We start from the raw sequence: 12,191 nt of genomic DNA, 5'->3' as shown, positions 1-12,191 counted from the left end.
TTACCGCGTGAGGCTGCTGGGGTTTTTTTTTTTTTTTTTTGCATGAGGCTGCTGTTGCAATAGCTATGAAGATTGTAAGTTACGTTGTCGCTGCATTAGTTCGCTACCCTTTGCAAAATGCTCCTCAGTCTCATTCGTCTCGCATATCAGCTATTACTCTGACATGAAGTCGATTTGAGAACAGTTCGACCTAGTGCTGGGCGGTATGACCAAAAATGTATATCACGGTATTTTTCATAATTATACGGTTTCACGGTATATTGCGGTATTTTATTTTTTTTTCATGCATGACCGGGTGTTAACCACATTTTCTACTGATTGAGGGAGGAAAAACTGCAGTAGATTGACTTAGAATGCCCTATTTTACTGTCATGATGAGCGAATATTGTAGAAAAATTCCACACTAAATAGTGACTAAACACGACCCATTAATACATGTTAACCAGGAGTCACTCTCATTTATAATCGCAACATCGTCTGATAAAATCAACATGCATCTAACGTTACACTAAAGAGCGGCTATGCAGCGCACTGCCTGCGTCTGAATAACAAAATAAAAAATAAACAAAACAAAAAGTGCTTAATATTAACAGACAAACTATGCTCATATTTATAATTCCAAACAGTCAGTTAGCGGCAAGTGCTTGGAAACGCTGTTTTGTACTCATTTACTGATGAGTCTGCGGCAGTACGGCCAGCTGAATGCGGTGCTTCTCTGCCGCTCGCTGCACAGAACAGACGCAGAGAGACACGACACTGCATCGGGAGAGTCAGACCTCACGCTCGCGGGGCAGCACTGGCGATATCTTCCAACTTAACCATAGCTAAGGTTTATCCAAAAATGTTGCTAGGTTTGTCAGTTTGTATATTCTATGGAAAAAAAGCCGCTAAAAGGGTCTAAAAATTGCTAAATATAGTGCTAAAGTCGCGCTCGTGAGTGTGAGACGCGAGAGCTGATGGCAGGGGGCGGTGCATATTGTGGATGAGTTCTTCTGTGTCATCACGTTCTACAGCTTCAGAACTTTCACGCTTAGTAACACCAAAGACTATAGGTAACACATACAGCTGTGTTCTTGCCACAATGCAATAGTGAAAAGAGACCCCTCTCAAACAGTGTTGCGTTCCGAATGTTATTTAAATAATACCGGTATTGCGGTATTTTAAAAATTCATATAAGAAAAATAAACACCGGTATTCGGTATGAACCGGTATACCGCCCAGCACTAGTTCGACCTACAAGTAAAGCATACTGTTTAATGTACAGTAATATTAGTATCACTCAGTTCAAGTGGCGGCAGCGCTAAGCTAGGGCTGGACAATAATTCAATATCAATATGTGTCACGATATAATTTTTTTTCAATAACGGTGATATGATTTTTAAACACATTTCCGATATTTCGATATACATTACCAGTGTTTCCCATACATTGATTTATTTGTGGCGTTTGACTTCGTTGAATAAACATGAGCACTGCACGTTTCAAAAAGCGGGTGATTTATATGAATGTATCTCTGAAGGGAACATACTGTCTTCAGAATAGTTTTGATGTTATTTTAATTTTATCTGATAAAGTAGCGTTCATGAGTGGAGCTGCTTAGATTACAGCCGTTACCGGGGAAACCGCTAGTTCTACCCTGGTTCTACCGCTCTCAAAGCGCCTCCTACTGGCAGAGAATCAGATTCTACTCTGCTGTTTTCGACATAATAATAAATGTTTTTTTGAGCAGCAAATCAGAATATTAGAATGATTTCTGAAGGATCATGTGACTGGAATAATGATGCTAAAAATTCAGCTTAGAAATCACAAGAACAACTAGCATTTTAAAACATTTTCAAATAGAAAAGTTATTTTATGATAAATATTTCAAAATGTTACTGTTTTTGCTGTATTTTGGATCAAATAAATGCAGGCTTGGTGAGCAGAAGAGAATTCTTTAAACTAAAATCTTCCTGTTCAAAAACCTTTGACTGGTAGTGTATGTTAGCCTATAGTTTGAAGTTAAATATATTAATATTAATAAGGTGAGTCTGAGATGTTTATTTGACAGTGATTTCACAATTCTTGTTTGTATGAAGGCTAAATACAAATAAAAGGTGAACATTAATTTATTTGTGCTGTCTAAGTTCATGTAACATCTTAACAACAATCCTTGTTGATTGCAGACCGTAGTTGTCGCTCAGACGTCTTTTAATAATATAAAGGTGTTTATCCTTGAATGGTGCACTGCACTTCCTACTTAGTTTTTGTCTTGTTTCTAGTCCAAATATCTAAAAATTCTTAAATCAATAAGCATTTTCTAGACATGTAAAAATTGTCTTGTTTTCAGAAAAAACAAAGTCAAAATTGAGTTTTTCCTTAAAACAAGCAAAATAATCCTGTTTCAAACCGAAAACAAGATTATTTTGACTTTTGACAAATATTTTGAAAAATTATTTGATTTAAGAATTATTAGATATTTGGACTGAAAACAAGACAAAAAAATGTAAGAAGCATTTTCAGCAGTGTGCAACATTTTCTCTCTATAAAGCACTTCGATTTGCCATTGTGTGTGAAATGTGTGTGTTGCGGGGGGGTAGTTTGGTTTGTCACCTTTTTCACCCCTGACGAGTTTGCACCCCTGTAGTTTGGGCTGGGACACTCTGTTTGTTCCAACTGATTTAACAGGCTCTAACAACTGGACAGAAATACCCATTAACATTCTGGTAAAGGACCCTGATAAATGCGTTGCTAGCAAAAATTAAGTCAGACTACATGTCTTATTTTGAATGACTATCAAAGGGAGAAAGATTTTGTCTCTAGGGAGGCGTTAGCTAGGCCATGCTAACCAACCGTACTGTGACCCTTTGGCCGACGAAGGAAGCGTTCAAGAAAACTGTCATTATTTTTGCAATTCCGGATGGTGACGCTAGTGTCACAGAAATTGCACACTTCAGCTTTAATGATCGGTACTGTGGTGTGCTGCTGTGAGGATTTGACAGTCAGACTGCTAGTAGGTGGAGGGTGGACTCGGGCAGATTAAAGAAGCATCCTGCAGGGGCGATGCGCAGAGATCCACCTCATCAAATATTACACACGCTTGCATCAGGATTCAGCTTTCTCTCTCTCCCTTGCACGCTCCGTCTGTCTGTCTCTCTAATGTTCCCATTCCTTCTCTTTTCTTCCAAATCTTATTCTACATTTTTAACTTCCTCATGCTGTTGCTCTGTGTAGCCTTTCCTTATGTCAGAAGAAAAACAACAAACACCTGGATTGTCTTCCTTTTTTTCTCCCTTTCAGGTCTTTCCTTTTGTTGTTGCTCTACCCCTCTCCTTTTTATCTTCCTTCCTCTAGCTTTTCCTCTCTCATGCTTTTAACAGCTCCTGTCTCTTTAAATGTCAGCGTTCACACCTGTTGTTTTTATTTTTTTCAGCCATATGAGCCGGCAGATGATTGGTCTGAACACATCAGTTCTTCAGGGAAGAAGTACTACTACAACTGCAGGACGGAGGTGTCTCAGTGGGAGAAACCTAAAGAGTGGCTGGAGAGGTATTAAACGCACGCTTTCACCCCTGTGCTCAGACTCATAGTACTTAATTATATGCTTATAATACACTAATCCATACACGTTGCTGGTGAAACATCAGGTGATCCGTGCAGGTGGAAAGTTTAATCTAGCATGTTTCCACAGAAGAAACATTCCCAGCAATAATAGGAAAACTCTTTTTAGCTTCTCCTTGCTTTCTGCAAAAATGGAGTATTTTGCAGTCTTAGGCCTGTTTCACACATCTTGCAGCACTTTAGCGAAGCCGTAGTGTGATGGAAACTGCATCACACTTTGAGCTTTCACACTGACAGAGAGCTTTCATCAAAGACCATTTATGACCTTTCAAAGCTCCACATTTGCTGTGCTTGTTTGATGAACTGCACAAATTGACCAAAGCATTTGTGACTTATTTAACAATTACTATAAAGTAATGACTATTATTAGAATTAATTTTTAAATAAAAATATTAAACCAATGAGAAATTTAATATTCTAGTAATTCACTATAAAATAAGTTACCAAAAATGTAAAAAAAAAATATATATATATTTTAGGGTACGACTGTAAAATCCATAAATACTATTTTTGTAATATCTTAATTTATTCATTTTCAAGACTTAAGATTTTCGATTTTTTTTTTTTTTATCATGTTGATTTAAAAAATATTGCAATATAATTGCAACTCCATTATTCCTTCTCAGTTTTTGCCATGAGATAGACTAGATGCTGACATGGCAATAAAAATGAATAACTACAACTACTACTTCTTCTACTCTTCATTTTCAAACCATCAAACTTTTATTTTGGAGGAAAACAAGCCCTTAAAAAAACCTTCAAAGCTTCTTTTGTTGACAACAGATGGTTTATAAGTGCTTCTCATTACAGTTTTGGAAGATCATGTTGCATTCCCATATGTATGTTAAGGGTGCTTTCACACTTGGTTCGATTGCCTGGTCCAAACCAGAGTTCGATTGCCCCCCCTCCCCCTGCTGGACTGTGTTCATATTATTTTATTTGGGTCAGAACCGCTGTTCGTTTGTGTCATCAAGCCAGCAGCTGTTTACCCCATTGCTTAGTAACGAGGGCGCAGGAGAAGGCAGCAAAATGCATAGTAGTTCTCTCTTATTTTTATATATTTGTTTTTGAACCATTGGTCTCGTTTCCAAAGCACCAAAAGTGCTAGTGTGAAAGCACCCTAAGTGACCTCAAACTCACTGAACATGCAGAGATGTAGCAGCATGTAGCAACCAAGCTGCTCTGAGACACTGAAAACACAGGATCATGAGCTGCTCTCACAGTGCAGTGCTACACTTTGAATGCATATGTAATGAAATTGCAATCTTTGTGATTTGATAATCACACTGTCATATCACGATATAGTTAATGATACATAATGAATACTTGAACCATTTATATGTGCGCTTAAATTAAAATGTGCTCCAAATGCAAAATGAAATGGGCCTAATTCCACTTATCAAATGACTTGCGGAAAGTTGAGACGGCTAGTCTTATTGTGAGGCTTTTTTCTGCTGGTCGTGTGTAAAGCTGATGTGGTTTTGTTGTCTTTTAAATGCCAGTACCATTTGGCTACGTTCACACTGTCAGTTTTTGGGATTGACAACCGCATTTTCTTTACAGGTGTGAGTCTCAATGTCTCGTTCACACAGCAGCTTACAGTTGTGTTTAGTATACTGTCTGTATGAACGTGCAATGGGAGTCAAGCCCGAATTCCTTACCACTAACCATAGCGACACTGACCAAAGTAAAATCAAAGATGGCGACGTCTATAATACTGAAAGTTTTATCACTTCTAACATGTCAAGAGTCCAACCGAGCCGCGGGTTCTTCTGTCAAATCCTTCAATAACCGACAGCAGCTTTTAAATTTGGGTAGAGAGCGGAGCATATTTCTGTCGTGCGCAGAACACAAAACTGATGGGAGCAGCTCCGGTGGAAAACGTACTGGATCTAAACTTTAAGATGACACGCAGCTCATTTCTCCGTCACTGTAATTTACCGAAACCACACATGAAATCATGTAACATGAGCGTTTGTGCGGCAGAGAGTCTCTCTTGCGCTGTATGACGTGACCGACAACTAGTTGTCCAGTCCTGTTCCGTTCACACAGTGCGTGTGTTCCGAGAATGTGGTTGTGAGTCCTGAAAATTCACTGGTGTGAGTTAGGTTACAGAATACGGTTGTCATGCCCGTAAATAATCGTACTGTGTGTGAACGTAACCGAATTAAGGACTCAAATACAGGATTGACAACCGTATTCTGCTGCTGTGTGAACATGGCCTTTGTGAATGCCTTCCTGTTTCAGAGAGCAAAGGCAGAAGGAGGCAACCAAGATGGCTGCAGTGGTCAACAGTTTCCCTAAAGACAGGGACTACAGGCGTGAAGCCATGCAAGCTGCGCCCGCCAGCTTCTCCAGCACTAGTAAGTGTCAGTGTCTGAAAACCCACATTATTTAGCTCTATAAAGTGGCGGTAAAAGTTAAGTGAATGCAATCCAGTTTACTTGGGTAGTCTTAATGTATAAAGCATCTTTAGAACCAGCATTTACTTAATCTTGGTAAACCATGGAAATACTTTGTGATCTGAATCAAAGGCAAGGATTGATATTTACTGACTCTGTCTTAAAAGGGGTCATGAAATGCATTTTTAGGTCTTTTATATTATGTTTCTGAAAAAGAAAAAAAATTCAACATCAAGGAACGTAACAAGGGACAGTCTTACTCGACACCAATATCACTATTTTTGACATACACACAAATTTAAAGGGGTCATATGATGCGATTTCAAGTTTTCCTTTCTCTTTGGAGTGTTACAAGCTGCATAGATAAGATCCCTGAAGTTGCAAAGACTAAAGTCTCAAAATCAAAGAGATATTCTTTATCAAAGTTAAGACTCTGCCACGCCCACCTAAAATGGCTCATTCAAACACGCCCCCACATGTCTACGTCACAATGTGGAAATATTTGCGTAATGCCGCCCAACTGTGCACGCGAGGAAAGCAGGCATGGTTTCAGTAACCGCAGTAGTGTTGATGCAGCTGTGTCAGGGAGACGCTGTGTGCTTCTGTGTGAAAGCAAAAGCACTTTATTTGGCACTTTATAAAGTAGATGCATTTAGTAATCATTAAGGTTACTTGAAACAGAACAGTACAACCCAGATGTTATCACAACGCATTTTATGGATGACCGTGAACCTAGGAGAGGAGGCAATTCTGACTTTGCTATGACAATCTGGCGCTTCTGAATCAGCGACTGCAAGTATGTTTTGTTGTTTAAGTATTTGCTATTGACTGTTCAAATGCGGAGTTTTGCGTGTCGTGTGTGTGTGTGTGTGAGTGAGAGTGAGAGTGAGAGAGAGAGAGAGAGAGAGACTGTCGCATCACAGTGGAGTCAGCTGTCTTAATCGCGGCTTGTGTGCAAACACATACAAGCATCATCACTGTGTCGGTCACGCGACTGTTCCCCTTTCGGGCTTGAACTGATGGTAAAACTAAGAACATTATTAACTGTCTGCACTTTTATTTTGAAAGCTGAAGCTCGCAATTATAGAAAGGGGCTTTACATTTCCGACGAGTGCTTGTGGTGTTCGGCCAATCACAATGCACTGTGCCAATTGGCCAATCAGAGCAGACTGCGCTTGTCGGAAGGATTGACTTTGTAGAAAACGAAGCGTTTGAGAGAGGCGTTTTTAAAAAAAAAGCATCATATGACCCCTTTAAGGTATGTGTGCGTAGAGGAAAAATAGTGTGCTGTAACATTGATCTCTGCAAGCTGTAGATCCTTAGTTATAGTTTAGTTGACCTGTCTTTGCTAACCCAACACAAAGAATGTAGTTTCCAGGCCTGAAAAAGTTTAAAAACTAGAAAGCTATCTATTATTTTGGTAGACAGAGTTACAAATATTGCAGTAGCAGATGATACTGGACATATTTGTGATCTATATTAGTGCGAGGAAAAGTTAATGCCACTTAATTTGCAGTTGCAGAGTCATAACTGACATACTGTTTAATCGAGCCACATAGCCGTTTTTCACAGACCATCACCGATTGGATTTGTATTTATAGAATGACAACATTTAGAGCTTTTGCAATGTTTTTATGTCTCAAACTTCTGCTTATCCACACCACCCACGTAAGCAGTGGTGGGGTCTGCTTGTCCATGCTGGTAGGAGGCAGTAGCAAGTCTTTGCCTTATGCAGCATGACGTGTTAATGCTCTTTAACACTCCTGTGCTGCATGCTGCTATTTTTCTTCATTTATTTTCCAGTCATCACAGCAGTTTACTTCTATTTGAGTACAGTTTTCAATGCTTGACTATATCAAGGCAGTCGAAGGGTTGCAGGTGCTAAGCAGCAGGTTTAAGGCACAGGGTTCCTTCCCACTGTCCTTGAAAACCTCAGAATATCATGGAGTTTTAAAGTTATTTTTCCAGGCCTGGAAAAAATGTCAACTTTCTTGAGTCATGGAAATTTCTATATTGAATAGTACATTTTGTTGGTATGCTCTGTTCTAAAGTATTTCATCACTTAGATATGACTCTTGGAGAAGTAAAAATTGCTTCAAAGCCAAAATGTATGATTTTGTGTGACTTAGTATTGAGTCTTTCTTTCCATTGAATGAGCCAAACCAGAACACAGACTGGTGGGAATGATTGATTTAGCGAATTGTTGAATGGATTTGAATGATTCTTAGAAGTCATTAAGTCATACAAATGACTGGAAAGCAATTCGTTATTTGTCATTTGTTAAAAAATGTGGGAGCCCTGAGGGCAGTCAATCATTTTGCTGGTCTTCTGTCTAGAATTGTAATCATTCAATGTTTAATGCACACAGCATTGTGAATGGGGAGAAAAGCTTGAAGAAGAGATTTTGTGAAAGGAGGTGTAATAGTGTGAATGGTTTTCCTGAAGTAAATATGGCCAGACTGTCAAAATGGGGGGGGGGGGGGGGAGCAATGACCAGTACAATTCAAATGAATGAATGCAGATTAGATTGTTTATTAAAGGGTTAGTTCACCCTAAAATGAAAATTCTGTCATTAATTACTCACCCTCCTGTCGTTCCAAACCTGTAAGACCTTCGTTCATCTTCGGAACCCAAATAGGTTGTTTGCAATCACGTGATTCTGATGACGCGCGAAATGCAGCTGGAGGGCAGGAAGTGATTTTTCTGTCACATGGATTATTTTACCGATGTCCTTGCTATGTTTCTGGACCTTGATCATGTTAATTACATTGCTGTCTATGTGAAGGTCAGAGAGCTCGCAGAATTCATCAAAAAAATCTTAATTTGTGTTCCGAAGTTCAACGGAGGTCTTACGGGTTTGGAACGACATGAGGGTGAGTAACTATTTCTTTAACATAGGTGCTCAGGAGCCAACAACTCAAATTTCTCAACAAGAACAGAAATTCAATAAGTGTCTCATGATGTGATGTCAAGGAATTATACGGTTGTGCTGAAATTGTGTTTTATGAGAAGAGAATGTCCCTTATCACTATAAAAATTAACAGCTGTGTTAAAAAATATGGAGATTGTTTCTCTAATTGAAAATATTCCAATATGCATTATGCATCACAGAACAAAAAAAAAAAATCAGATTTGCAGAGATGAGCCTGTAATGGCCTGATTTTATATCTTTAAGTATCATGCTGTGTTTTCATGAGGAACTGTGCGCGCAGTCTCTTAATTGTTGTTCTAGCTGCTCAGTGCGCTTGTTCTGAGGGCACCTGTTAAGAAATGTTCACGTCTCGCCACGTTGCCAGCCTTGGGAATTGTGGGCTATTTTTAGATCCTGGCGTCTTCAGCAGCTATTAAACAATGAAAATTCGTACAGTTTAACTGCTCCATTTGTACGCTTATCATGTGTTTCACTCTAGGTGCTTAAGTGAAACTGCTTATTCTGAATGCATGTCGTATGAACATGCTCTCATTTCCAGTTTTTGAACAGACTATCTCTCTAAGGTCTTTGAGATTTTTCAGGTGACATTTTGGCTGTAGATGATTTGGGTGAATCTTCAGGCAAAATCTGACATTGCTGAGACACTTTCAATAAGTTAGTTAGGGTTGAAGTTTGTGGATCTTTTTGCTGTTAAATTGAGGTTTTATTTACATCAGTCTTAAGAGGCCCACTACTGTCACTAAACATTAAACTCTCGTTTGATTTTTTTTTTTTTTTTTTGACTCTTTCACCCCTATAAACAGAGTCTTCGATTGCCACAGAGAAGCCTTCCTCACTCACACCCTCCTCTTCCTCTGCTGCCGTGTCTGGCTTAAGTGTGGCCAACTCTGCCAGCGCCGCCTCAGGCTCTACAGTTCCAGTTTCTCCGGTGATGCAGTCTCCTGCCCCGCCCACTCTTCTCCAAGACCCCTCCCTCTTACGTCAACTCCTCCCTGCTCTGCAAACAGCCCTGCAGCTTAACAACGCCAGTGTAGACATGGCCAAGATCAATGAAGGTAAGTGTATTGAATCTTAGTGAATAGAATCAGTCGTGGACCACTGTTATGCCAAGTTCACACTGCACGATTTTAGCCCGATTTTTCACTCGCTGACAGGTTTTGCAAAATTGCCGACAAATGCCCAAAATCGGAGGCAAATCGCTGATGCGTCACCGACACCCGTGAAATATTTGGCATGCTAAATATCTGGAGTTGTCTGCGATTCACAATCCTGCTGTGTGAATGAGTTCTGACTGAAAAATACATCGGCGATGACCTACAGCCAATGAGAGATCAATATACAGGGCAGCAGGAAGTTCGGGGAGGACTTTTAAAAAAAAATATATATATATTATTTTTTTTTTACAAAGCAATTAACGTTAGCCATTTATGAACAACGTGCCTACATTTTTGCATTAGAATATACAGAACAGGTAGGCGACATGAAGATGAAGAAGGGACTAGGATTTTTCCTGTAAATAATATTCTTCTGTAAAGGACAAAAGATTTACTGCACTTTTTCTTTTTCATCACTTTGAGGGCTTTTATAGGCTATAAGAAATAAACTCATTATAAAACGCACATCACATTGGTTTCACTTTCAAGTAGGCTACTTAGATTTGTGTATATATTGTGTATATAAATTTCCCAGCAGAAGTATGTTTAAGTCATCTTTGTTAATTATTGTGTGTTTGGGGAAGACTTATGGACCATAATATCAGCGTGATCTTGCGTTATTACCTTATCACTTCTCGTGTGTGTTTGGCTGTAGTTTGCAGAGCAGACAGAGTTGTCGGCGATTCTTTCTATTGTAAAGTCATGCAGTGTGTAACCTCCTGTCGCCGATCCATCGTGCAATGTGAACACAGCAGCGACTGAATGCTACCCCAGATAGTCGTGTAGTGTGAAAACAACGGTGATCCGATGACTTTGAAAATCGTGCAGTGTGAACTTGCCATTAGCAGATGTTTTTATCCAAAACATTACAGGGAAAGTCCCACTTGAGGTACCCGAGGTTAAATCCTTGTTCTGCGGTAATGGCGGTTACCACCTTTGAACCATACTACACCACTATAACTTTATTGTGGTGTTAGCAAGCATTCGGTTTGCTGTTTTATTCTATTTGGGTTTCTTGTACCACTCAAGCGGGGATATAATTGCCTGTTATGTACTTGTGCATGCTGGGCTAGCGTCAGCTTTCCTCTCTTTAACTTCACATCTCAGGCATGAATCATAGCTTTGCTGCCTCCTGAACATGGCCTGTGTGAATTGCCATTTTTGAGCGTGTCATTGCTTCTTACTTTCCATCACTGGCTGCATTTGCAAACTATGATGCACAGTTACAAACTGATTCTCCTAGCCAGATCCAGGGTGAACGAGAATTGTCTGAATGGATTTTGGCCAGTCTGCTCTTGTACCACTGCATATGGCAGATGTGTGTAAACGGTGAAATGCAAAAGTTTGCATGATCCAGGGCTGCTGCATCATTCTTTTAAGTGCATTAATATTGGATTCAAACTAGTTGCAGGGAACGTTTCCTCTGGTTTAGGCTCTGGTATAAAGTGCTTTGCTTAAAGGTGTTTGAGTTTTCAAGTAGATCATGAATGTTGTCTTAAAGGGGACATCGGATGCCCATTTTCCACAAGTTATGATTCTTTAGGGTCAGTGGTAGTGTAAAACAACACCCTTTTTACCTTGTCAAAAAGAGCTCCGTTCACAGCGACCCCTTTCGGTGCATGTCCCTTTAAATGATATAGAGCAACTGCTCACCCTGCTCCTCCATTCTTATTCAAGCTGTTATAACTGCTCAGAAACAATTTAAAATGCATTTGTAAACGACTCGTTAACAAACACACACCTCAGTCGCTTGGGAAACAATCTTAACACCTGCTGTGGCGTTGAAACAATGGCGGACTGTTGACAGTTCATTCAGAGCAGGTCTATGCTTAAATGCCAGTGTCAGTCAACAACCTGTGGGAGGAATCGGTGAACGGCTTGATCTAAGAAAGTGCTTATGATTTGTGGGGGGAAAAAAGCACTGGGTGGATTTTTATCATTATAGGGTAGTTGTGTGTACACACATTAAAGTTCAAACGCCACGTAAAAGTGAATTTTGCATCCGATGTCCCCTTTAATGATGCTCAAGTTCTAAATCGCTCCACTTGAGGTTGATTGCAACATTGTTTGACCTAGTATTGTAACACATACACACACAAATGC

The 12,191-nt window shown here is 39.6% G+C and overlaps 1 protein-coding gene across 1 annotated transcript in view; it reads left to right on the top strand.

Moving 5' to 3' along the window:
* The window catches only part of waca (WW domain containing adaptor with coiled-coil a), a 36,649-nt gene that overhangs the window by 13,191 nt on the left and 11,267 nt on the right, over positions 1-12,191 (top strand). Inside the window, exons 5-7 of the mRNA XM_058793292.1 lie at positions 3,413-3,528; positions 5,848-5,963; positions 9,738-9,989. Of these exons, the coding sequence (XP_058649275.1) occupies positions 3,413-3,528; positions 5,848-5,963; positions 9,738-9,989 (484 nt within the window). The remainder of the gene's footprint in view (positions 1-3,412; positions 3,529-5,847; positions 5,964-9,737; positions 9,990-12,191) is intronic.

Source organism: Onychostoma macrolepis, chromosome 12 (assembly GCF_012432095.1).
Source record: "Onychostoma macrolepis isolate SWU-2019 chromosome 12, ASM1243209v1, whole genome shotgun sequence".
NCBI classification, from domain to species: Eukaryota; Metazoa; Chordata; class Actinopteri; order Cypriniformes; family Cyprinidae; genus Onychostoma; species Onychostoma macrolepis.
The sequence above is the reverse complement of the archived record's forward strand: the minus strand, read 5'-3'. Positions and strand labels throughout refer to the sequence as shown.